This window comes from Daphnia pulex, chromosome 5 (genome assembly GCF_021134715.1).
Source record: "Daphnia pulex isolate KAP4 chromosome 5, ASM2113471v1".
Classification (NCBI taxonomy): Eukaryota; Metazoa; Arthropoda; class Branchiopoda; order Diplostraca; family Daphniidae; genus Daphnia; species Daphnia pulex.
Window position 1 is genome coordinate 8,771,560 of NC_060021.1, and position 24,145 is coordinate 8,795,704.

At 44.5% G+C, this 24,145-nt stretch overlaps 2 protein-coding genes across 3 annotated transcripts in view; one reads left to right on the top strand and one right to left on the bottom strand.

Annotated features, from left to right (window-relative positions):
• On the bottom strand, positions 1-23,698 carry LOC124194271 (G-protein coupled receptor moody-like). 2 transcript variants are annotated; one of them, XM_046588378.1, is made up of 4 exons: positions 23,089-23,698; positions 21,590-21,946; positions 3,446-3,684; positions 1-2,685 (listed from the first exon to the last, which is right to left on the bottom strand). In XM_046588378.1, exons 2-4 carry the CDS (start codon positions 21,845-21,847, stop codon positions 1,146-1,148), a joined length of 2,037 nt encoding a protein of 678 aa, XP_046444334.1. In that variant the 5' UTR covers positions 21,848-21,946; positions 23,089-23,698; the 3' UTR covers positions 1-1,145. The 2 variants fall into 2 exon arrangements, with proteins under 2 accessions (XP_046444334.1, XP_046444336.1); XM_046588380.1 differs by having other exon boundaries at positions 21,590-21,943; positions 23,089-23,688.
• Positions 16,456-24,145, top strand: part of LOC124194272 (G-protein coupled receptor moody-like) — a 16,736-nt gene continuing 9,046 nt past the window's right edge. The window contains exons 1-3 of the mRNA XM_046588382.1: positions 16,456-16,557; positions 16,631-16,727; positions 17,765-17,906. The gene's annotated coding sequence lies outside the window, so the exon portion shown is untranslated. The remainder of the gene's footprint in view (positions 16,558-16,630; positions 16,728-17,764; positions 17,907-24,145) is intronic.

Genomic DNA, 24,145 nt, shown 5'->3' on the forward strand with positions numbered 1-24,145 from the left:
TCTCGATAATATATTTGTATTTGTGTGTGTGTGTGTGGGGGTTGTTTCGCCATCATCACGTTGATCTGCTTGATAATTTGATAAATATATATAGAGAACATAGTATAGTATACACACATGTATATATATAAATAACAGGCAGCGGCACACTTTATAGCAACAAATCGATCGATGAAAGGAGATGATGAAGAAACATAATTTTCTTTTCCTGGATGAGACACACGCGGGATAAAATTACCGAAATGGAAGGGCTGCAAGGGTGAATAGAAAAGTGTTGTTGCTGTGCAAACATTGATCTTGTTTTGTTTTAATAATAATAATAACATGTGGGGTGAGAGGCGTGAGACACTGCTGGCTGTTGAACTCACAGCGCGCCAAGCGAAACTCTATATAGTAGAACAAGTGACACGTAACTGCAAATATTTAGAGACAATTATTATTATAGAATAGAAGACGGGATGATGAAAAAATGGGTGGGGGAGCCGGCAGTGTCAATATTTGACCACTCGGTTTTGACTTGTGTGTGTGTTGTTTGACAAGAATTCAAACTTTATTTTTTCCTCCTCTTCGTTTTTCTTTTTTATTGAAATTCCTATGGTGTTTGTCAAACTTGCTATATCACAATCATACGTTGTCTGCCAAGAGACATTCAAATAAGCCATCGAACAGGTTGTTTATTTTTTTTAAATGGACGAATTGTAAATCGCAAGCGTAAAATGAATGGGTGAACAATTAGAAATGGCCGAGTGGAATGTACAACGTCGAATTTTTGTTGATGTGAAATGAATACGTATACTTAAGTCAGTGTAGTGAATATTTAGATGTCAACCCGCCAATGAGAGGACTAGAATACAATCAATTAAAAGAATACGCCGTAATTTCTTTAACTTTAAAAATGATTCAGAATAAACCAAACATCCTGTGACATATTAGTTGAGTCCTTTTATTTTGTCTTGATCTTCTTCCATTTCTGTTCTATTATATACTGATGGCTGTCGATGGTAACGTGGTTGCTAGGCAACCGACAACCAGTGGGACCGTCAATTCCATTTGAATCCAGCGATGACTATTGAGGCGACGGAAGGGGGGAAGATGAAAATGACCGAACAGTGATAATGGTGTGATTGTTGTCCAATATAGTCAAATCAGTAAGCCTTCTGTGAGAAGCTGCGGCTGGGCAAGGGTCCGCCTCCTCCTAATCCTCCTCCGCCGCCGCCGCCGCCGATTCCGGTTCCTCCTCCGCCGATTGCCGCGTGATGGCTCTGCTTGCACGTCAGCAGATTCTTGTAGGCCTGTCGATACTCGGAGCTCATGACGACGTAGATGATTGGATTAATGCACGTCGTCAAGTAAATGAGGACGTAGCCGACAATGTTGATGGCCCCGCCCAGGTCCACCTCCTTGCTCAGCGATTTGACCAGGGTGATGGGCATGTAGCAGACGATGAACGAGACGAAAATGACCAGAATCATTTGCAAGAGTTTACGATCTTTGGCCGTCATCCGGCCCGGATGCCTCCGCGTTGACGATTTGTTTCGGGTCGAGCGACGGTGGAGGGCACCACTGACCTGGGACAGGGCCGCTCCCAAAACCGATCGACCCGTGTCCACACCGCCCACCCCTGGAGGAGCTATTCCGGCCGGAATAGCGGCCGTCGAGCCGATGGAAGAAGCCTCCGAATGGACGGGACTGCCGATGACCGGCTCGCCATCCTCGGTGACGGAAGGTGCCGACGATTTCTGACTGGGCGGCAGATTGAGACTGCTGGCGTTGCTGGCGGGGTTGCTGGGCGAACACTGGACACCTGGAACGCGAAGGTATTGCTGCTGCGCTTCGGTTGGTTGGAGCAATTGCTGGGAATTCTCCGACGGTTCCGGCTCCATGAAAGAAACGGAAATCCGCCGCTTTTCAGCCGACGGATGAGACTGGAAGTCGGGCAATGGGCCGGCCACTTCGCTGCCTCTCTCCACTTCAATGCGGATGGGCGACGATTTGTGCTGGATCGCCGCCGCCGATGCCGCCGCCGGTTTACTCCAGCGCAAAATCGATCCGGTTCTCTTTGGAATAACAACTGTCGCTGTTGTGGTCGTGACTAGCGGCTCCAGCGCTCCGGCGGCCAAGTGGTGGCCGGACCTTTCGGTTGTTTCCTCGCTGATTTCGGTCGATCCGCTTCCTTGTTGCGATTCGCAGCACGTCAGATGGAAGGAGGCCTCCATGACGGACGGCGGGTTGTTCATCGACTGTTTGACGTAGCCCGGATGCGTCAGTGCGGCAGCCGATCCGGGCAGCATCAATCCCCGTCTCATCTCTCCTGGAACGATGCCGCCGATGCCGGTCCTGGACCTGACGCTGGCCGACGGTTTGAGTCCGGCCGAGGCTCCCGACTGTTGACTCTGGTGGTTCTGTTGCTGCTGGTTGCCGTGCGAGACGGCCGCCGCCCGTCTGACGATGAAAAAGATCCTGGCGTAGCAGACGACAATGGCCAGGCAGGGCAGGACGAAAGCCACGACAAAGAGAAATTCCTTGGGCGAGCGGCGGTGAGCGTCGGGCAGGATCGAGCAGGATCCGATTTCCTTGTCCAGTCCAAAAGTGCCCCATTGGCCCAGCAAGGTGGGCAGCAGCGAGCCGAAACAGCCCAGCCACGTTAGAGCGATCATCAGGATCAGGTGGCGCCTTTTGTACAGCCTGGACAGGAATAAACCACAATCAGATCAGATCATAATAATAATAATAATGGCAATTCAATTAAAATTCCGGCCTGCGCCAGTTGTCACGGGAGAGTAAGCTCGGCTTTCAGGCTCTCCTGGCCCTGGCCGGGAATGCCTTTGAAGCGGGATTCCGCTTACAGGACGACTAGAGCGCATCTATGTAAATAATAGCTGCTGGCGGGTTTTTGCTATAAATGGGCCGTGCTATAGCGAGGTTTTCTTATGAGAAATTTGATATGCAGCACAAAACGGGCGACTCTGCTGGCAGTGTGGGGGGGGGGAGTGTCCTCGTGCGCTAAATTCGATCATGGAAATAAACAATGTCTCGTGAAATAGACGACGGGCCTTGATTCCTGTCTATACACACTAGACGCTGGAAAGTAGAAGAAGAAAAGGGTGGAGAAATTCGATCAGAGGCACAGATGCGAGCAACATACAAACTTATTGGAGATAAAAAGAAATATCGTTTCAACGAGTTTCTTTTTTCAAAAAGCGACAGTCTAATAAAATCACATCAGTGCCAGGCTGCTAGACTCAAAAGTACCAATAGAATTCCTGATTTGGGTTTTTCGTTTTAACCGGCCGAATTTAATCAAGGAATTTCATTTTGATTTGTTTTTTGTTTTCCCCCGCATATTGGACGACGCTGGGCGCCACCTCCCACACACACATATTTTTATCCTTCAAAATAGAACGAATTGAATTTTAAAAATAAATAAATAAATAGAAAAACGTACTTTGGGTAGAGCCTGGGGTGGCCAATCATAATGTAGCGGTTGAGCGTGATGGCCAAGACGGTGAAGATGGAAACGGCCAAAAGTCCGTAGCGCATTAGCGGGAAGAGCGTGCAGAGGGCCTCGCCGTGGACCCAGGCCCGGTGGTAGAACAGCGACGTGGCCAGCGGTAAGTTGAAGCAGCAAAACATCAAATCGGACACGCTCAAGTTAATGATAAACATGGCCGTCGCGTTCCGCACCTATTTTTGTGTTCGGAAAATTGAAAACAAACAAAAACAGAAAATGAAATTTCAATTTCTTTCTCTCCTCCTAGGCCGCGAGATCAGATTTTTACATAGAAAGTGGATATTTGAAATTGCTATCATGTATCCATCAATTCTAAACCTTGACACTGGAGAATCAATGGTCCGCATGGATTTTTTTAAATTTTCTTCCCTGGGCAGCCGGCCAACAAACTCCAACATTCACGTAACATATTTATATGCATAACATCGCGGGACCGGAAGCCCATTGACACTCGCCACGGCCATTTCTCTAATCATTCGTCACGTTATTTTTTTAGTTTTCTTGTCCCCGTCTATACTTTGGGGCAATGTACGCCATCGTCTTTTGGCTTCTTGTTGCGTCGGCAAAAGCCATCAGGTACGGCCGTCTCTCTGCACAGTTGAACCGGGCCGAACGGATATTTATAGGGGCGTTGCTGTACACACTCGTCGCATACTAATAAATCGCAGCAGTGGAGATGTTGGCAGCTAGCACAGTTCAATTGGTGAGACGATCCTTTCTTTTTTGTTTGTTTCGGCCAGCTCCGAACTCGGCGAACTTTGGTTTGATTGCATTCGATCAAAGTTGATAAGAAAAGAAATCGACTGAAATACCAGCAGACAAGTCGAGAGGAATGTCAAACCGACTTATTGCACGCAACAGTAAATGCACAGATCTGAGGAATGCGAGAGCTGCTTGATAAGTTTCTGTTTTATTGTTGTCGACAGTGACGTTTGTGATTGAATACCAAGTGGCCTATAGCGGCTCGTTGTTTTTTCTTTTTGATTGCTTTCAAAGAGATTGAATTTTTTAAAGCCAAGACCAGATAAAAGAAACAGATAAAATAACAAGAGACGGAGAAATACAAACTATTTCCAGTATATAATCTTAATCAGTAATAATCGTATGTATTATTATAATACATACGAGAGGATATTTTGTCCCGGTTCAGCAATTCCCTATTATTCCTCAACCACAATCTATTTATTTATATGGCGATACTAGGCAGATCCTTGACTTGTAGTGATCCACAGTCTTTCGTATAATAACGGCAGATTTATACACCCAAAACTCTAAAGAAATCAAACGGGGGAGCTATAGACGGAAGGTTGCGCGGTTTTAGCATTTAGAGTCCGACAGCAGCTGATGCTCTAATAGTTTGGTAATAATCCCGCCGCCGAGAAAAAGATCTGCAATATTTATCAATCCTACCAGACACAACAACAAAAAAAGGAAAAGATATCGACGTAAAAGAGAAAACCCAGGACGATAATCGTCATCGTTCGGCGTCGTGGAAAAGAAACTGATGGCGCTCCATTACGTCACAAGTCGGCCGTATACAAAAAAGGAGCCTGGAGAAGATCCTTTATAGACGAAGGATCTTTTTTTCTTTTTATTATATCCCCGGAAGAGGAGATACGTACTATGTGTATTCATCAACATTGATAAACCATATCCAGAAGAGGAATATAAGATCCTCTACTACTGTACGTTTGCTCTGCGTCTAATATAAAGCAACAAACGGATGGATGGATGTTATAGACACGGGCGATCCTCCCGGCATATCATCGAAGCTATTTTTACTATATAATAGAAGAGAAACAAACATAACTATACTATACACAGCTCGTCCTATAGCACTGATGCTCATGTGTGTATAGTATACGGGGGGTGAAAGTCTTTTTCTCTCCTCTTTGTTTGCGAGAGGTTTGCGAGTCACGCAAGTCTAGATGGAAACACATTGGCAAAGTTCCACGGCATCGTCACATATAGGCGATGATGACAGAGGAGAGCTGAGCAGCTATACTCCTTTTTTCCTGACTCTTCTAGACTATATATCCCATGGCCGAGAAAGGAAAAAAAAGAATCGCCATCTTCTGGCGATGTGCAGTGTGTTATGACTATGATGATTTTTTTTTATATATACATCTTCCTCTTTCATCCGCCGATGGATTTGACTCTGGTGATTCATTCCGGCGACCTCCCGGACGAGTAGTGTGTGGGGGGCCCGGCGCATTCATCATCTTAATCGATGGCGCCACTATACACAATGTGAGTTCCGATGCAGTTCACGGAGCACGCATCATTGATCACGCCAGCTTCATTATTTAAGAAGCCTGCTATATATATATCTTTCAATTCTTAAATGAAAGTTGAATTCTAAAATTTTCAGTTTGGGATTATTTATTTATTAGCGAGTCAGTTTGGGCGTTGATGGATGGCTGACCTTTATAGGTTAAGTTTTGCATTCATTACCAGATCATTTGGATTGCGGTTGACTATAATGGGAAATCATTTCTGTTATTCAGGTGTCGACTAACCAAGACGATCCTGATTATTTGAATTCAGTGTTGACATTCTCTTATTAATCCGTTTCGTCGCCACAAGGACCGGAAATTGAAATGCACCACCTTTAATTATTCCGTAGAAAAGAGGTTGGCTGTTTGTGGATGCGCAGAAATGAGCTCGACACCCACACGTCTCGTTCAACCGATGTGGAGTAGGACAGCACGGTCCCCCAAAAAAAAGAAAAAGAAAAACTGTTTTGAGATACTCGGTTTGGAAAATGTCATCCATTCACCCAGCCAGCCACATACGCATCTCCCGCGCTGTGTGTATATAAAAGGTGAAAGATAACAGCAACGCCTAGTTTCAATACTCAGATGCTAGTGGTGGTGGAAGAGAGAGTCTGAGTCAATGGGGCGTCGCCGGATGTGTTGACGGATGCATAATGGGTGAAACAAGAATAAAAGCGTGAGTATACACAGCATGAGAAATGAACTTTGGCGAACTGAATGGGAAAGTGATGGGAATTCTACCAGCTGTGCCGGCGAGCAGCTCCTTCTTCTTCTTCTTTTGGGTTGATGCGCATCAACTTTGATTAGGTCTCTGCTATACACACACACCTCTTAATGATAATACCCTGGGCAACTTTGGTGAGCAGAACTGTTATATATATTTATACCCAAAGTTGTCGGCACAGATGGAATAAATCGCCAACTTTGGCCGGGGAAAACACACGGCAAGTTGTTGTTTAGCCGCCACCGCCGAGGTATGGCAATGGCAACAATAATGGACTTTTGATTATTAGGACGATCAAGAGTTTGCCAGCGTATATACCTAAAGGAAAAACGGGTCGAAAACAAGGCGAAAAAAGCTCGGTTCAAGTTGACGACGCACGTGCTGTCGTTACAACTTTGATTTTCAGCAAGCCATGCCAAAGTTTCGAGATTCGATGATTTCGATCGGACGGAATCTACTCATTAGAACTCTATGGTAGTACAGGGTGTGGGCATTCAATGGAAAGAATTTCATCAGACACCGTCACCAAGTTGCTTGTGAGCAATTTCGCAAGTATTTCTCTCGGTGATTTCAACTATTTCAGGAATGGGAGTGAACATAGCGACGATGTTATTCCCTAATGGCTTTCAACTTCCAAGAGAGTTCTCTGATTTTAAAAAAAACATTTCACTCTATATCTCTAGAAGATGATCAGTGTCGTCTGCTTTTTTGTTATGTTATTACAAGTTTTGAAAAAGAGCTAGAAGTTTGAGATTACAAGGGAAACGGAACGATCACGTATGTAGGTGTGGCTGCACGAAAAATAACAGAGAAATGGAATGATTATAATGGGAGTTTAAATAGAAGACTTCAACCTTTTCCAAAATGGTGAAATTTTGTGAGCCCCTGCTGGTTCTTGACAGCAATAGCATATTTAACATTTAAGCTCCCACTGTTGATGCATGGCAGTTTATGTTTGCACTATGTGACCTTCTCCTTTGTGCAGATTTCAGGCCTGAGCCAGCCATATCGTAACAACAACATGTGCAAATTTTGCTTGTTGTCATCAACAACAATCTCACCATCATCGCTTAGGTATGTAGGTAGTTTCGTTACTTTATGTATTCCTGTGACCTTCCAGATATTTCAATTATGCACGACTTGCATAAATGCAGTGTGTTTCATGGAAACCTTTAAGTTATTCAGTTCATTAACAATTCAGGTTTCAGGCTGTCTCATTTTCAATTCATACTTTGCTTATGCCATTTTTTTCAGAAACCTTTCTCATTTAGATAATCAACATCATATTTGAGTGGGGAAATTCAAGCTACTTTCTTTCAACTCCCTTCTGTCCTCGTGTAGTACACCCATGTGAGTGTGGGTGTTGGGAGTCTGAGGCCCTTTTTCCTATCCTGCCTGGTTTAATCAACTTCTCTACGGATGAAACACTTGTGTATGCCTGGCCTGGTATTTCCCAGGCATAAAGGTAGGACAGATCCATCTCTATTCTTCATTTTTGACTATTTGATGGCGTTGGTTGTAAATCGTCCGTACGATTGGTACGATTATTCCTATATGAGCTATGCGGTTGACTGCAACTGTTTTCCCTTTTTGTTGACTCGGTGAGGGTTCCTTAAATACCTCATTTTGCAGAACGACTGCAAATCAGGCTCGGTTTTTTAACCTCGCAACTTAATGTGTGGGTATTAAACAAAATATTTTAACTCTAAACCCTTTACAAGCGAAAGTACCCGCCGTCAACCTCGTCGTTTTGAAGAAAAGGAAAGAATGTAATAAGCTATGGAACGTAAAAATTCATCTTGTTGGCTGAATCTGAATGTGTGTATTACGTGTCCATTTCTTTTGGCGACGATGATGAGTTGTTTTGTAACGGGTCCTATCGACAGAAAATGACAATTCCCATTCAGATATGGCCGTACACTATGAACTCGCTCCTGGCGCCGTTGAGACACTTCGCCAAAGAGCCGGTTGTGACTGACGTCTGGGCTGATTACTTTCCCCCATAAATACGGAAGAACTTTCGTTTTTTTATTTATCTCCGTTTGGGCTTTTCTTTTTCCCTGTGAGAGAACATTTTTGTTGTATTATTGACGCATAAGCTGATTTACTGGGCGTCCCCATTTCTCACCGTATTACGTTCACCTCTGCCGACAGTTGACTTGAACCTTTTGTCGATTTGAATTTCACTAGCGGAAATCAAATGGGCGTCGCATGGCGACAGAAACAATTGCAAAACTTGTTGACTCGTATCAATTCTACAGCATCGCATTTCTGCTGTAGCTATATATACGATTTGTTAGACTTGTGTGTACCTTTGGACTTTACTAGAGAACCCAACGCATTTATATGGCGTCGCCTTTTTCTTTCTTTTTTTTCTATTACCGGGTGCAATTCGATTATGTTTGCGTGGCTACGACAACCTCTGGCTTGAATGGTTCTTCCGCAGGGGGACCAGGATTGGCTATTCTTTCCATTGTGTCTACCAGGCCGAGATTGAATCCAGTCTAGACGATACCCACACAATGGGAACACATGTACAATGCCACGGTTTGATATTATTCTACGTCGAAATATGTACAAAATCAGCCGCCGCCCGCCGTTCACTCCGTGCGGAATAAGCTCCTGCTGCAAGCGACCAGGACAATCGAACTCTACACGTCCTATTATTATACTTTTGCAAGTCCGTAGAAAAATACCAAGTTAAAACGAATTGCTTTTCAGTTGGCTGGCCTCTGGCCAATGGCAATGTGGAAAGTTGGTGCCGTACATCAATCCCAGTGAGAAACTGATTAGGTTGGTATCGGCGAAAAAAGCTTGTAATAATGTTAATACGATTGCCAATATTTCAGGTTCTCCGAGTTGATTATTGGGCTATAAATATTTCTAGACAACACGAAAATATATGTGAAGATGCCGAGTCAGCAGACAAGACGTCCAGCTGCTCTATGATGTACTTCCGGCTCTGTTGGGCGGCTGTCCGCGTCCGGCCAAGAACAACACGCCAAAAAAGAAAAAAGTGAGAGTGGAGTTATATAGACTGCTAGTATGGGCGGCTCGGTTATATATGTGTATAAATATCTATCCAATTAACTGGCAGCTGATGAAGTGTATATACGTCTGTGTGTGTGTGTGTGTGTGTGTATGGGCGAAATTAGTGGGCAACTCCTAATCCTGTCGGCTGACGCTGTGTATTGCTCATCAATCCTAGCTAGGAGCCACAACTATATACACGACAAGGGGTAACATCTCCGCCGTATCTCATCCCACACCCGGCATCCGCACACCGGATCCTTGGTGCAGCCTAGCGAAAAACATTGCCAATGTAACAGAAACCCCCTGAAATATTTCGCGAAAATTCGCAGAGAAAGAGAAAGAGGGATAACTAACATCGACCGAGTTATTTATCTCTCCAGAAATGAGTGGGACTAGTATGGCGGAAGCGCAGTAGAAGCGGATATAGAATTTCTTTTTGCAGTCGACAGAGAGAGAGAGAGAGTTGTCGGAAAATGCTATGATCTTCTCTAAGCGGAAGGATGTTGTTGTTGTCGTTGCAGCAGCCGACGAGGTAGGACAACAGATCATTCATAAGACGGTCGATGGAGCGAAAAAGCCAAACACAAAAAAAAAGAAAGAAAAGTTGACGCTATATTACAGTGATGGGTAAATATTTAAGCTAAGTAACCTTTAGACGTACGTAGAGTGACCTTTATAGACTGTTGTGTGCGCATGGTAAACACACACAGCAGTCTCATCTCTAATAGTTTTTCATTTTCTTCCGGCGAAATCTTTTTTGACTTGGCAAAATATTGACGTTAGACTCTCAGGCGGCTGCTGCTGGTAACAATCAAGGAGAGCTATCAGATTTGTTTCACTCAATTTCGCCAGCCTCATTCCGGCGCCCGTAACAACAACAATTTTCGCGATTCTTTTTTTCGATCCGGGCCAGCCACCCACTCGCCTCTGTGCCATCGTCGAAGCCGAGTGGAGCGGGTTGAAGAATAAATATCGACAGAATAAAGTGCACGTAGAGATTCTATATATCCATCGCCGACATATAGTCTCTCCATCGGCTGTATATACGATACTATAACGGTTCTAGAACGAAATGGGGCGGATGAAATCTATTTGGATGTGCTGGATTCTATATGTATACAAGCGGCAGCGAAGGCAAAAAGCCATTGCCATTGCCTGGGTTCACCAGGGACAATGCCAACTGTATAATAATCCCCCCAAACATCACAATCAAATTTAAACCACCCAAACAACTTTCGAGTTAACCGACGACCAAGACGAGCGGAGCGAAAACACAAATTTCCAATTTCCATTTCTGTTATTTCCAAACCATCTTACCATCCAAACCATTAATTATCTTTTGGGGGGTGCAATCTACACACTTGTGCTGGAGGGTGGAGGGGTTTTCGACTTTTTGTGATGCGTTTTTCATCAAGGATATCGACACCGAGACTGTTGGTTGGGCCGACGTTAAAAGATGTGTGTAAACAAAAACACGCAATTTGGACGGGTTCCATGGCCAGCAGCAGCAGCACCAAGCCAATCTTTGTGTATCCAGCCGTCTACACCCTATGTGATGTTGCCAGCAGTTGCTTATACCCTCCTTCACTCGGCTGCCGGAGTAGTAGTAGTAGTGGTATAACATATAACATTATTACTATACGACGTAGATTAGTTATTAAGAACAAAGAGACACCCGTTATCTTGAAACTTTTGGACAGAGGGAAACTTTTGGACTTAAAACTTCTTGTCCGCGCTTCAATAACTCTTATATGGAACTCGGCTCCTAGAAATCCTGCATCGAAATCAACTTTTGTTCGGTAAACCTGACTGCTTTCAAAAGTCATTATCGATCGCGCGCATTAACTGTTTTGACTGAATTATCGCCTTCTTGATCTATAATTCAAATTTTTTTTTTCGACAGCAAGATAATTAAAATGCGGAATTTTCCAACATTTTTATTTTATTTTATTTTAAGTTTTTTTTTTCGGTGGCAGTTCAGTTGCATCATCCACTTTGCGACAAAATCCTTTTCTTCATCCCCCTCTTTTTGTGTGTGTAAAAGGCAAAGGGGGGGGGGGGTTTATAGCCGAAACGTTATCGCTGGCTGATCTTTTATAGGCGGAACGCTATACAGTGGACGACGTTACCCGGGACGAAAAGTCTATAGTTGCCCTTTTTCCTCCTTCAGGAGCAAAAAACACAAAAAAAGGAGCTCAACCATTAGATTTAGGAGCTGTGTCTATCCCATCAAATCTTTTGGGTGATATGGCCCCCCGCCATGAGAGGGTTCTCCATAGGCTAATATAACAGGAGCCGTACTCATTTCTTATAACTTCTCTTTGGTGGGGAGGCCCTGGGCCAGGCTTGTGTGTTGTTTTAACCCCGCCATATTCAAAAAGATATATATATTATCCTAAGCAGCCAGAAGACAGCCGAGAAGAAGAAGAGAGTACTGCTTCCATTATGCAAGGCAAAGCCACAAGCTTTTACTGGTTTTTATTTTATTTATATGCATGCTCTGCTTAGAGCTTATAGACTACTGTTCAGTGTACACACACACACACTCACATCAGATATGGATAATCTATTAATAGAGATATTACAGCCCTGGGAGACATTGGCGATTTATGACATTCAACGTGGTTATATTGCAGCAGTCCCTTATAACTGTGTCTGGCATTCGGTTTTTTTTTCGTTTATCTCTTCTATGTACATGAAATCATCATCCTTATGTATGTTAACTTGATCAAGTCTCTCAGAAAGTTGGGTTTATGTCTTAAGAGCGCCGGGGAAATAATAATTACAGAGTCAGTGCCGAGAAGCTGAGTGGACCGAAAGTTGGGGCTCAAGCTCTTGGAGCCGATTAGGAAAAGACTCCTCACGCCATGTAGCGTGATCATTTCACTTGAATAACATCGGCAGACGGGCAGAAAGAATACATAACCCGAAAAAGCTAGCTCTGTGTTGGCGGAGAATGGCAGTCAAGATATTGTGGACGGCGCAGAAGCCATTTGATGCGCACGTGCGGCCGATTAGGAAACGTCAGAGATCTTTTGAGAAATCTAATCAACAGCAGTCGCCGTAGTAGAAATTTGTAGAAAGACTGAATTTTCGTATTCTATTTATTTAGAGCATTATGATTCGTAATGTACATTTCATATGAAATGTTGGGCGCACAGTTTGTCATGCCCAGCTTCAACTTTGTGATTGCTTTGCATAGGCTGTCTGTGTGCGATCTAGGCCTTGGATCTATCTGGCCATTTTTGATGACGTTTTCAGGCTATCTTTGATTGGGCTTCCTTCCTTCCGTCATCCTTTAATAGCTGTTGGACGTGTACGGTCGCCCCCATTTTGGCTCCACTCTATGTTGTAGGGGGACGACGATGAATGGCCCGAGTAGATTCGGCATCATTCCAATAAGATAACCTCGATAGATGGACATCATATATCCTAGATATACTTCGGCTAGCTGGATATTATAGTACGTATCCAAAGTTGGATGACGTCACTCTGCTGTCGTATAATGTTCTCCGCACATCCGCCCACCCCATGTCATCCCTCGTCAACAGCAATCTTGTATTGTTGACACTGTTATTAGACTGCTGAACTGGTCCCCGCCCCATTGTTGCGTATGGCCGCGCGCCTCCTGAATGCTATTCCATCCAGCTCTGGTGCTGGAACTCACAGACAAACAAGCCACATCATTAGCCTAACTTGAATGATATAGTTGAGGTCGTTTGGACATCAGCAAGAAACACAGCAGACTCGGAGCTAGTAGCAAGTGATTAGCCACAGTTTGAGCATCACGAGCAGCCCAGCCAGCCAGTCGCCAGCCAAGACTCCGGCCGCTCCAATTATAGATGTATATTTAGAGGACATGGATTTGTTTTTGGTTTTGTTTTTTGGTTTTTTACCCCCATGTACTAAATAGATGCTCATATCTATATGTGTACAGGCCGGAAGGAGGCATTAGCGCGCTGCAAATTTCCCAGGAAATCATCAAGACCCAGTTCACCAGAAAATTGAAGTCGGCGGGAAAATGACTGGGACATTTATGTTCAACTGCGCACTATACTCGCTTCCATTTGTGCATATGCGTTGTTCACAAGTTGGAAAACAAAACAAAAAAGATGTGTGCTTCTGCTCCAATCGTGTATCAAAGTGTATCCAGATGAATGGCTCTGATTGTCTCGAGGAAATGATCATTCCATTTGCTATCCGATGAATTGAATTCACACGAACCGGACTCGAGTTATTACACCGAATGAGCTTTTTTTCTTTTCTAGAAGAGCGCAGAGCTTTTCCTGGTTTTCCACACATGTTGTCCAGTGTACACAGTAGTAGTATTGTGTAGTTGTGCCAGGGCAGTGTGTCTTCCATTTAGCGACAGCAGCTGGGCCCATTTAGAACGGACAGCAGGAGCAGCAGCTGTAACCGTTTTATCCGACACATGATTCATTATTTGATACAAGATAATAACGTCTGGAAAAATATCAGATTGTTGCCTATATACGTTTGTGCATGGCTAGAAAAGAAAATCAAATAAAAAAAGTTCCAAACGGCTGCCATGGAGACGTTTGCTGGCCGGCGTTTGATTTTGAGCAACCGGCTGTCACCCAATTGATGTTTTATTCAGCCCCAGCGCGGAATCAATACACTGCCATTCATATGAGTCTAGTGCTGCTCCGTTGTTGCCCCCCTTCTAGGGTCCGACTACGGACGGAATATGGGTGTGGGCATAACATCCTTATACTGCCACGCCCCTGGTCCATATATCAACTTAGCCGAGTGTGTGCGCTGGGCATTCACAGCAACGATGCGATGATTTATATTGGGCAGCGCAAGACAGCAAAGAATTCTTCTCTCTTACTATTTTTGAAAAAAAAATAAAATATTTCCATCGGCTCTGTGTGTGTTGGCCGGACAGAAAAAAAAAGAGCAAAGCAACACGCAAGTTGGTCCGACTAGGATTTATATCTATCGCCCCTGTCAAGTTGGTCTACACTGCTATATTTACTATATAGGAAGCGGAGGATATTTCTCTCGACTCTCTGCTTTGGATATACATAAAGAACATTGGGAAACATTGCTGCCGGCTTCCGGGGCGGAGGAAGCCCGGACCGGCACTGTCCATCCCTTCCAACATAATATTTCTTTTTTTGTTTTTCTTCCGATTTTTTTTAGCTGGGAGAGAGGGTGGAACGCTGGAACTCTGGTGATAAGGTCGTCCTATATTTAATATCCTACTCGGCACAGAGATGGTGGTCCTTGTGAGCTATTATAACAATATATGACGTATTATAAAGCTTATAGAGATCCCTGCTCCTTTTTTAGCCCAGCAAGCTACTAGGAAACAGCAAATAAGATGGGCAGAACATCAACAACCGCCGGGTGGTGTATAGTCTGTAGACCACACCATGTAGGCCTATATAGGCAAGTGCTCCAATCCGCCGATTGTTTCCATTCCATTTTTTTCGTTGCGGCCGGAACGTTTTATCTGTCGCCGTGCTGGGCGGGCGAGCGTCGGCTACTCTATAGCGACTCAAAGTCTTCCGGGAACTGCTCCTTGTTTATTCTATGGATTTTCTATACACAACTCCCGCGGCACCACCACCGCGGCCAACCCAACCAGCAACACAAACGGGCGGATTGTGTTGCTGTGTGCTGCTGCCCGTCTAGCGTGCCATTTTTAAGTGATTGCTTTTTCCCATCGCCCAATGGTCGCCAGTGCAACTCTTTATTTTTATTTTTTCGGCGCTGGATGTCTAGGAGAGAAAGGAAAAAAGTTTAAGGCGCTCTGGGGGGGGGGGGGAGAGGCTAAAGCCCGTGCAGATCCTGATGCCGCTGACTGGCGCACGAACCGATCAACAGTAGATAGAGATCCTTCCCTCGAGTGCCTGCGTGTCAAAGCTGGAAAAAAGTATTTATTGTTTTTTCCTCGGCCGGCAAGAGCCCAGCAATAGCTTCACGGAACGACGGGAGTTTGTTGTGTAATTGTCCCGAGGATACACAATTTTCGTTGCTGGCTCCTCCTGCCGCCGCCGCCGCCGCTCCTGGGCTTTTATTGTAAATAAGATCCTGCGGAATTCCGATTTTCACGCGTGCCCTCTGGGTTTTTTTAAGGCCAAAAGTGTCTAAGCTTCGCATTGATTACTTTCGCACCACTAGCGCAAAGGTTTCGCTTTGTAGACACACACACACACATGCCGATGAAATATTTAGACAAGATGGCCGGCTCCTCAGTGTGAAATCCTTTCAACAGGATCGAGAAATTGTAAAAAAAGATTTGAAGAAAATTTAAAATGCGTCTGTATAGACTGAATAGTGGGGAAAAACTAGAAAAATGGAAAATCGGTTTATGCAAATTGGGCCGACAACCAAGAGGGATCCATACATTTGCATGATTCGACATTTTTTCTTTTTTTAAAGGATTTTTACAAAATTTTTTTCTCGGGAATATTCCGTCATGGAACTTGTCAGCGGCCGACAGAGTGTGTCCATGTTACATCCAATTGCAGGCTTTGCAGCCGAATGTCAACACTGGTGAACCTAAGCATTTCTCCATTTTACAGGGTTAGTCATGCAACCGAAAGAGAATGGCATTTTTGCGATTTATTCGCCTAAATCCGGGAGGCAAGAGAAGAAGGCCTCATCTTTTTGCACAAAAGTCCAACTGGAACGAACTGAGAATCCCGCACACGAGCTATGGCCCTGTCTGCTCCTTCCGACAGCGCCCTGTAATAATTCATTCAACGCTGCAAAGTTCATCCCTTTTTTTCTCCTCTTTGCTTTACGTAATATAAAAAAAAAATAAAAAAGAGAATTCTTGGTATCACGCCAATCTTGTTAATGAAACAAAGTGGAAAAGAAAAAGAATCGAATAACATTGTCCCGACTTGGCAACGTCTTCGCGTCACAGGTGATCACTCAAAATAAAAAAAAATGTCGGGCGAAACAAGAAGAGAAACTGTTACTCGCAGTAAGGAAAAAACCAACCAGAGAATTTGCCAGACTTAGGAGAATGTAAACAGGTGGGTTTCGTTGGCTTGTCCATCATTATAACTGTCCTTTTCTCTACTTATAATTGCCAATTCTTTCTGACAGCCAAAACTGCAGCTCAGTGATGAATGACACGTGGTTCAACGAAGCGAAAGTAATTTCTCCTTGGTAGCTGTGATGACACATACAAGATTCCTTGTTGGTGAGTTGATTTTTTGAAAGTGGCAAAATTATCTTTGATTCCAGTGGTTGATTACTCTGGGGGCTCAGCTCAGTTGAGCTCGCTGCCAGCTTGAGTTTTCAGACTCAGCGAAATGACCAAGTTGGGTTGTGCCAAGAAAGATAGAGAAAGGGAGGTCCAGAATGACTGCACAGATACCACCTGAGATGATCCTTTGTCGAGTGACTAGTAATAACTTGCAGCAGAGCAGAACACGATAGAGTAGCATCAGTGGCTGGAACAAGCTTGTTTATATTATGGTTTCCCCTAATCTCTGGCCCTATTCCTGGGCATCGCGTCTCCACTGGGCGGAGACTGGGAAGGATCGTAACCCAGACGTCGGTGCACCTGGCCGTCGTCTCACGCTCTGCAATTTATTAGCTGGTCGGATTTACTTTCGTCTCCACCGCCTCCTTCCTTCCCCACCAAATAAAAAACAAAAAACCAAACTCTAGACCGACAAACGTGCCAGCAGGTTATTTTCTTTTACTCTTCTCCTTGATTCTTATTACCTTTTTTGCTCTCCTCAGTATTATCATCATGCAGTAGTGTAAAATTTTATTTGTATTTATATGTTACGTCTCTTTGCTCTTAAGAGAGAAAGGGGGTCTCTCTCTTTATCGTCGGGTCATTGTGACAGAGAGCGAAGGTTCTCGACATATTCTTTTTCTTTCTTTCTTTTGGTTGGGTTTTCCAGTCCCAATAAAAACACAAGAAGTAAAAGAGGAATAAAGGAGAGCACCCTCGTAAGAGCCGACGTCGCTCAGGGAGGCCATAAAGAAATCCCCTCGTCGCTCATATAATGCCCGGTAGGTCCTTTGGACACGCGCTGTGCACAATTCCCCGGCCATTGAATAATAAACGATGGATTGGTGCGGGTAGGAAATGGTCAAACTCTGTGCTGATGGAAGGCAATGGACCAACGTCACGAATCAAAGCGAAACAAAACAACCCAAAAGGTTGATTCAATTTCATTCAATTGTATTTACTCTACTTTGTTTTTTTGTTTTCTTTTCCAGAGAATCAGGTGAAATGGATTAAGCGCCAACAAGTTTCTTAACCAGCTGCGCGTGATGGTTAAACCCTCCTAAACCCACTGGAATGTCTTCATGGACACTCGTCGCTGGATTGTTTCAGGAATAAAAGGAGAAGCAGGACACGGTCAGTGAAAGTTAAAACTAGTTTTGATGTTGGTAAACTCTTAGCTCGTATTGGTCCCACACAGATTGGGTTTGTTTGCTAGAGACCGGTCAGATTCTTTTGAAAAATTGTTGTCCGCGGTGGACCGACTGAACTTTTTCCCCCACTCTCCCCTTTCGTTGTGTTGGCCACACGATTGTTTGTTTTGTCGACACCATTTTCACGCTGTCGCGCACATTTTTCTCTCTTGTTTCTCTCTCCCCTTATTTATTTATTGGCATTTTCTTGTCCCTCCTCTTTCCTGAGAGGGTCCTCTCCTCTATTCCGTGTAAACGGCCCGACAGAAGTGAGTCGACGACGTGGAAAGTATATCCCCCCCCCTCAACCAACCAACCACAAGGAAACGTGGCGGTAAAAGTGAAGGATGTAAAGTAGTTTGTAAGAGGGATGCAAATGATTTCCCATTTCCAGGCAGCCGCTTTTGAAATCCTTCCTTCCATTTCCATGTGAAACGCCTACACCACAAAGAGAGAGGGGTGGGTGGGTGGGAGACGCCCATTTTTACAATAAAAAAAGAGGGGAAACTGGGTCAGAGCTATCAAAAGCATCAAAATGGATTTTCATGTTCCTTTCTCTAGTCCTTTCGGTTCAATCTTCTTCTTCTTCTTTTTTCCCCCTTTACTCAGCTGGTTATAGCGGTCTGTGCATGGAACACTCTACAAGGGCCGAGAGACATCCGAACGCATAATATCCCGGTTAGATCCATACAGGGTGGGATGGACGGACGGACGGACTGTTGAAAACTCTCTGCCGGGGCTATCATCAGCTGAGTCATCACCTATGGGAGCTCCCTCTCACTACTACTACTATTACTCCAACTAGACTTGCATTTCTTTTCCTTCCTTTAGTCGTATGTGCTGTATGTATATGCCGCCTATTTGGACAGTGGCCAACTTCCTTTCAGTATCATCCCGCCAGGGCCGCGCAGGGCCATCCTCACTCTTTTTTCTTTTTTTTGAGATTCTTTTGCAACATTTCCCTTTTGTTTGTCGAAATATGCCCAGAAACGAGAAGCAGGACAAATGGCTTGTGAGGATGACCGCCAAAAAAGTTTTGAATTTTTGTTTGTCTTTTTTTTCTGATTTGATTTTCATTCCTTCTTGAGTTTGAGGGAAAGGATTGACCCATTTTCCAAACGACTGGCTTATACCCTTTTTTGCCATTTCTATTGGAATCGGTTTCAAGTGTTTGGCGGGGGGTGTTGAGCCCCGTCTCAAGACATTCTGGAACGACTCCAAGTGGCTCGTTGATTCGTTCCAAACTTTTTCTTCTTTTTTTTGTATTTCCAAACTCGTGGAAAATTCAACAGAGATCGATCATGCCATTTGGCTACTGCCTTCATCAGTCTGAGGGAATTTCGATCCGTTTCCAAAGTTGGCTTAAACAATATGGGTCTCGTTAGTTGTTGCTCCTGTCTGGGGTGGGGGGAGGTATCGGTGGGCTGTGAACTTTGGGAGCTTCCATTTGGCTCTTCTCTGTAAACTAACTGATTCTGCGGCTTCTGTTTTGGTTACTAACACGGTTTACCTTTCCCGCCTTCGTCGCTAAACTTTTCCTTCCCGCTTCGCGGGACTGTAAACGAATTAGCCCCTGTAAATTAAAGCAACAGCAGGCAACCGCTGGTGGTTTTCTCAATGGAAACTTTGTTGCCACTCGGTTTGTTTTGCTATCGCAGTTGGAGAAGGAGTTGAAATCCCCAACGTCTCTCGTCTCTTCCTTTTTTTGTACATCGGCTGAGAAAGCAAAACGAAGTGGAGAGTAAACTTTTCAGGTCCGTTTCGAGTGTTTGGTTGTTTTGGCCCCCCCTAGTCTCGAGTCAGTTCCATTTCGAGATTTCGTGCGTGAGCGACGGAGTCTGAGAGAGGGCCCAAGTCCAGACGGAATCGATTCCACGCGACACAGACGCTGCACACAGCCCAGTCACATAACGCGCGATAACTTGTCCGTTTTCTATTTCGGTACTGAACCCGCCCCCGAGTCGCACAGGAAAGGCAGACACGGGAAATCGGGTAACGATTACACACACACAAAAGGGAATGAGGCTGGGCAGGAAATGGCTTCTCGTGTCCCGTTACTGTGTCTGCGTACTGTGACCGGCAATTGTTTTTTTGTTTTATTTTTTAAATCGTGCCAATTTTTCAAATTCGATTTTGGACTGAACGGGCAACGATAAAACGATCGTCTTTCCTACATTCCTTCGGAAGGATCGATGGAAGAAAAAAAAAGTTTGAAACTAGGGAGAACCCCTCCCTTCCGTCTGCTTCAGACGACGTCGTGAAAAAGAGGAGGAGAGGTCAGCGCTCATTAATTAGCGACGACAGGATCCCCTTGGGGCTCACGAACTTGGACGGCAGTTTAAGTCCTGCCAAATGAGATCCCTTTTTTTATTATTACCTTCTTTTTTACCAGCCTCTTGCTGCTCTCTTGCCTTTTTGGCTTGTTTTATATTTTTAATCATCGCATCCAGATCGGATCCAATTGATCCGCACGTCTCCTCCTCAGGGCAGATTGACGCCTTTACTTCCCCCCCCCCCTTCTCCGTTGCCGAGTGAAACATGAACTGAACACTTCGAGCAGCTCCCCCCCGCCTTTTATCACGAATCCAAAGTTGGAAAGAAAGAGAACGAAAACGTAGAAGAAGAAGAAAGGGTTTGGAAGAGAACCAAAGCGGAAGTTGACATCCGTTACCGTTACGGTAATTCCATTTCGGATCTGTTAGCCTCCTACGCCTGGCTCGTGACCCCCTTTACGAGGTACACAAAGGAGCTGAGTGGCAATCGCAACTTATTAACCGGAAAATTCGCGAACAAAAAATACAGCCCGGAATCGAATCAAAAATGTTATTTGCACTTTGGAAAAACAAAACAAAAACAAAACCAAAAATACAAAAGAATTCCTAGGCATGGTGAGAGGCATCAAGATCCTTGCGGAGAATAAGGACAAGGGAGCTCGAGGGCCTCAATCCTTGCACACGCCTTTTCCTTGTTGTCGCTACAATCTAAAGCGTCGCGGAAAGCTTTTCCTTCGGGATTGATGAAATCTATTTCGTCATTGTCAACTCTCGTTTTTTTTTCTTCTTTAGGGGTGGGGGCCTTGCCGCTAGGATTTATTCCTCATTTCAAAGTGTTCCGCTCACGTTGTTGTTGTTGTTGGAAGACTGGAAAAAAAAATCTAGGGCAAATGTTGATGTTACTATTGTGGGCATTTTCATTAATAAAAAAAAAAGGCGTCGGTCGGTCGAGAACGAGATGAAACTCTGCGTCGATTCATTTCCTCTGGTTTTTGCAATAATCTTTTGAGCTACTCGCGGCGTTGAGCCGAACTGCGTGGGTGGTGGATATTGCGGTCGACGACGATGATGTCGTTTCTCTCTTTCTCTCTTCTTCTTGTGGTGGCCGAGTTTTTGTTACATGTTTGTGACATCGTCACAGTCTCGTAACTTGCAGTCAAACAAACGAGGCAACACTGCCAATTAGAAAGCCCATACAAATCCTTTCGTCCTACTCCGTTTCCAACGATCCTCTACGTCTTGACGAATTATGAGCTTTTGGCGTGTCACGTTTCTTTCCCCCCTCTTTCTCTCTTTCTCTTGCGAGACGCGGGAAATATTTGAAAAAATAATGAAAATGATGAGGGAAACTCACTTTAGTGTAGCGTAGGAGCGCGACGATGGTAATAAAGTTTCCTGGGACGCCAATCAAAGTGAAAAGGACACAAGCGCCGACGGCAAAGTGGAGCACCTCGTCGGGGTATTCTGAAAAAAGCGGCTGCAGATGGTCACCGTTGTCGGTGGACGTCATTCCGACGGTGGAGTTTCGATCGTCCATCATGAAGGAGCGATCCGTCGAAAAGGCCGTCGTTGACCAATTAGAGTTCATCCACAACAACACCTCATCCACCATCGCTTTGGTTTTAAAAGTTTGGAAAGTTTGAACGAGACAAAATGTGACGGATGGATTTTCTTTCCGCAGCGAGTCGTCGTCGTCACGGGCCCGGCCCTGCTGGAACGGGAAAAAGACGGCAGAGTGTTAACTGGTTATTTTCTAAAGGCAAAAACAAAAAAGGCGGAATCAAATGTCGGAAAAGGTTAACTGGTTGTCTAGTGTAGGCTGAACGTTGGCCATTGATTATTCATCAAAAGGTTAAGTGGAAATCCCATTTGGACTTTGCTGTTAGTGGATCTCCGGTGTAATAGTAATGGAGGGGCGAAATAAAGAAAGAGCACGCAAACTCCATCATTAGCCCACCGGTCTTAAATAATCAACGAGAACAAGAGTCGAGTCGCTGCTCTTGTCGATTGAATAATACATTAACCAATAGGGAAAGGGCCCGCCAACTGGCAACAGCGAAAAGACTGAAAAAAGAAAAAAAGAAAGTGAAACATTTACTCGACATCAAGGTCTGGTTGCAACTGCTACGCAATACGTAGAGAGAAGAGAGAATACGTAACTACAGGACTCTCTCTCTCTATCGCTACCTTATACAGCGGTTGTTATTGTTTGTTGTGGTATGGGGTTTAACAATGGAGTTGCCTAGGGTCTTGAGAAAGTTTTGAGGAATCGAAAAGGATCTGCGGCATGTCTACGGTTACTCGTCGAATGGGCCTCCCGACATGGGCGGATCTCCCTTTTTTTTTGTCCCATATGGTTTTTCGGGTTGTTTTGCTTTAGCGGTGGCCCGTTCAAGAGAAATGGGGGAGGAGGAAATCAATCTTGGCCCGGTGCACGTTCAAATATTTGGCACACAAGTCAGAATGTCTGTAGGGACTTTTTTGGGGTTGGGCCGTCTAACAAAACAAGGGGCGATTGAGACAAAAGCGAGGAGGGATGACAACCAGACAAACAACTCTACAACTCGACTGTGGTGGGAGTCTAAACGTAAATCAATATCATTTCATCTACATCATATGTAGAACAAATTGGAAGTCTACAAAAATACAAACTGCCACGCACAAATCAAAGTGATTGGGAAATATCGAGGGGGCGGTTTGTCGGCGGCTGTTTTCTAGCCAAACATCCGCCAATGATTGATGGGCTGCTGCGCTATTTAGATAATTCGATTGTTTGTTTATTGGATTTTTTTGTAGACTTTTTTAAAACAAATTTTTGGGGACTAGAAATGATCCACGACTTGATTTCATTACCGACTGATGATTGAACCGCCAAGTCCATGCCGGCCAGTTAATTTACACTTCTTTGTATCTTGATTGGCAAATGTCTTTGAGAGTAAAACACAAAAGAATTTGTCAAGAAGGAACGGGAATTTCCGACCGGAACTTCTTTGATGACAAATTTTTCTCTTTCTTGTTTTATTGTGTCTGGCCCAATCTTTCACTCACATCGCAGTCAAGAGCGGCACATAAAACTGAAAAAAAAAATCTTTTTTTGTTTGTTTGAAGTCGTTTCACTTTTATCACTCGACACTCGCGCAAAAAGATAAGGAAATGCTGACAATCCGTCCGTCCTTTGAACTATTTCAAAAAGGCGAATTCTTATTTCAACGCCCAAGCGAAAAATCCCTCTTTTCTCCTCTTCTTTTTGCTTCTTTTCATTTGTTTTCGTCTCGATGGGTGCGAGAGAAAAACAAAAAAGGCTCGAGATAAAAGAGACACACAAGTGTCCACCGCACCGAAATGTTTGACGTGTTTCCCGCTGTCTATTGAGATGATGGGGGGAATAAAAAAGGGCCCAGGGCCTCTTGTGTGTTACGTGAGCGAACGGCTCGGACTTCGACGGGAGACTGGAGCCTTTTCCAGGTCACCCGTTGCCTTACATATATATAGAGTCGCCTGCTTGCTGCCTCTCTGCGCTAGCGCCGTGTCTCTCTCTCAAACTCTCTCTCTTTTTGTCTCTCTCTTTCCTCTCTCTCGGCGTGCGTGCCGTATTACTTGTCACGCGGGAAAAGAGCTTCTCTGGCGTACTCTCTCTCTCTCCCCATCGGGACGTTTCAGACACTTTACCCCATCTCTAGTTTATACCGTTTGTCCTTTTTTTTCTTTTCGTCTCCCCTTACATCGAACTTCTTTTTTGTTGCTGCTGCTGCTGCTGTTGATGGACGTGAAACTGACGAAACGACCGCTCACTTCACGATCCCATCGTCGATCCCCCCCCCTTTTTTTTCCCCCATCTTAAAGCAACAAATAGTCGAACCGCACCATCGAGTGCAGTGTACATATTTTCAACTTTGTTTTCTTTATCGAG

Coding starts and splice junctions, on each gene's coding strand:
- LOC124194271 (XM_046588378.1), bottom strand. CDS start 21,847: ATGGTGGATGAGGTGTTGTTGTGGATGAACTCTAATTGGTCAACGACG. Junction 3,685..21,589: donor CGCTCCTACGCTACACTAAA/GTGAGTTTCCCT, acceptor ACACAAAAATAG/GTGCGGAACGCGACGGCCAT. Junction 2,686..3,445: donor CACCCCAGGCTCTACCCAAA/GTACGTTTTTCT, acceptor ATTCCTGTCCAG/GCTGTACAAAAGGCGCCACC.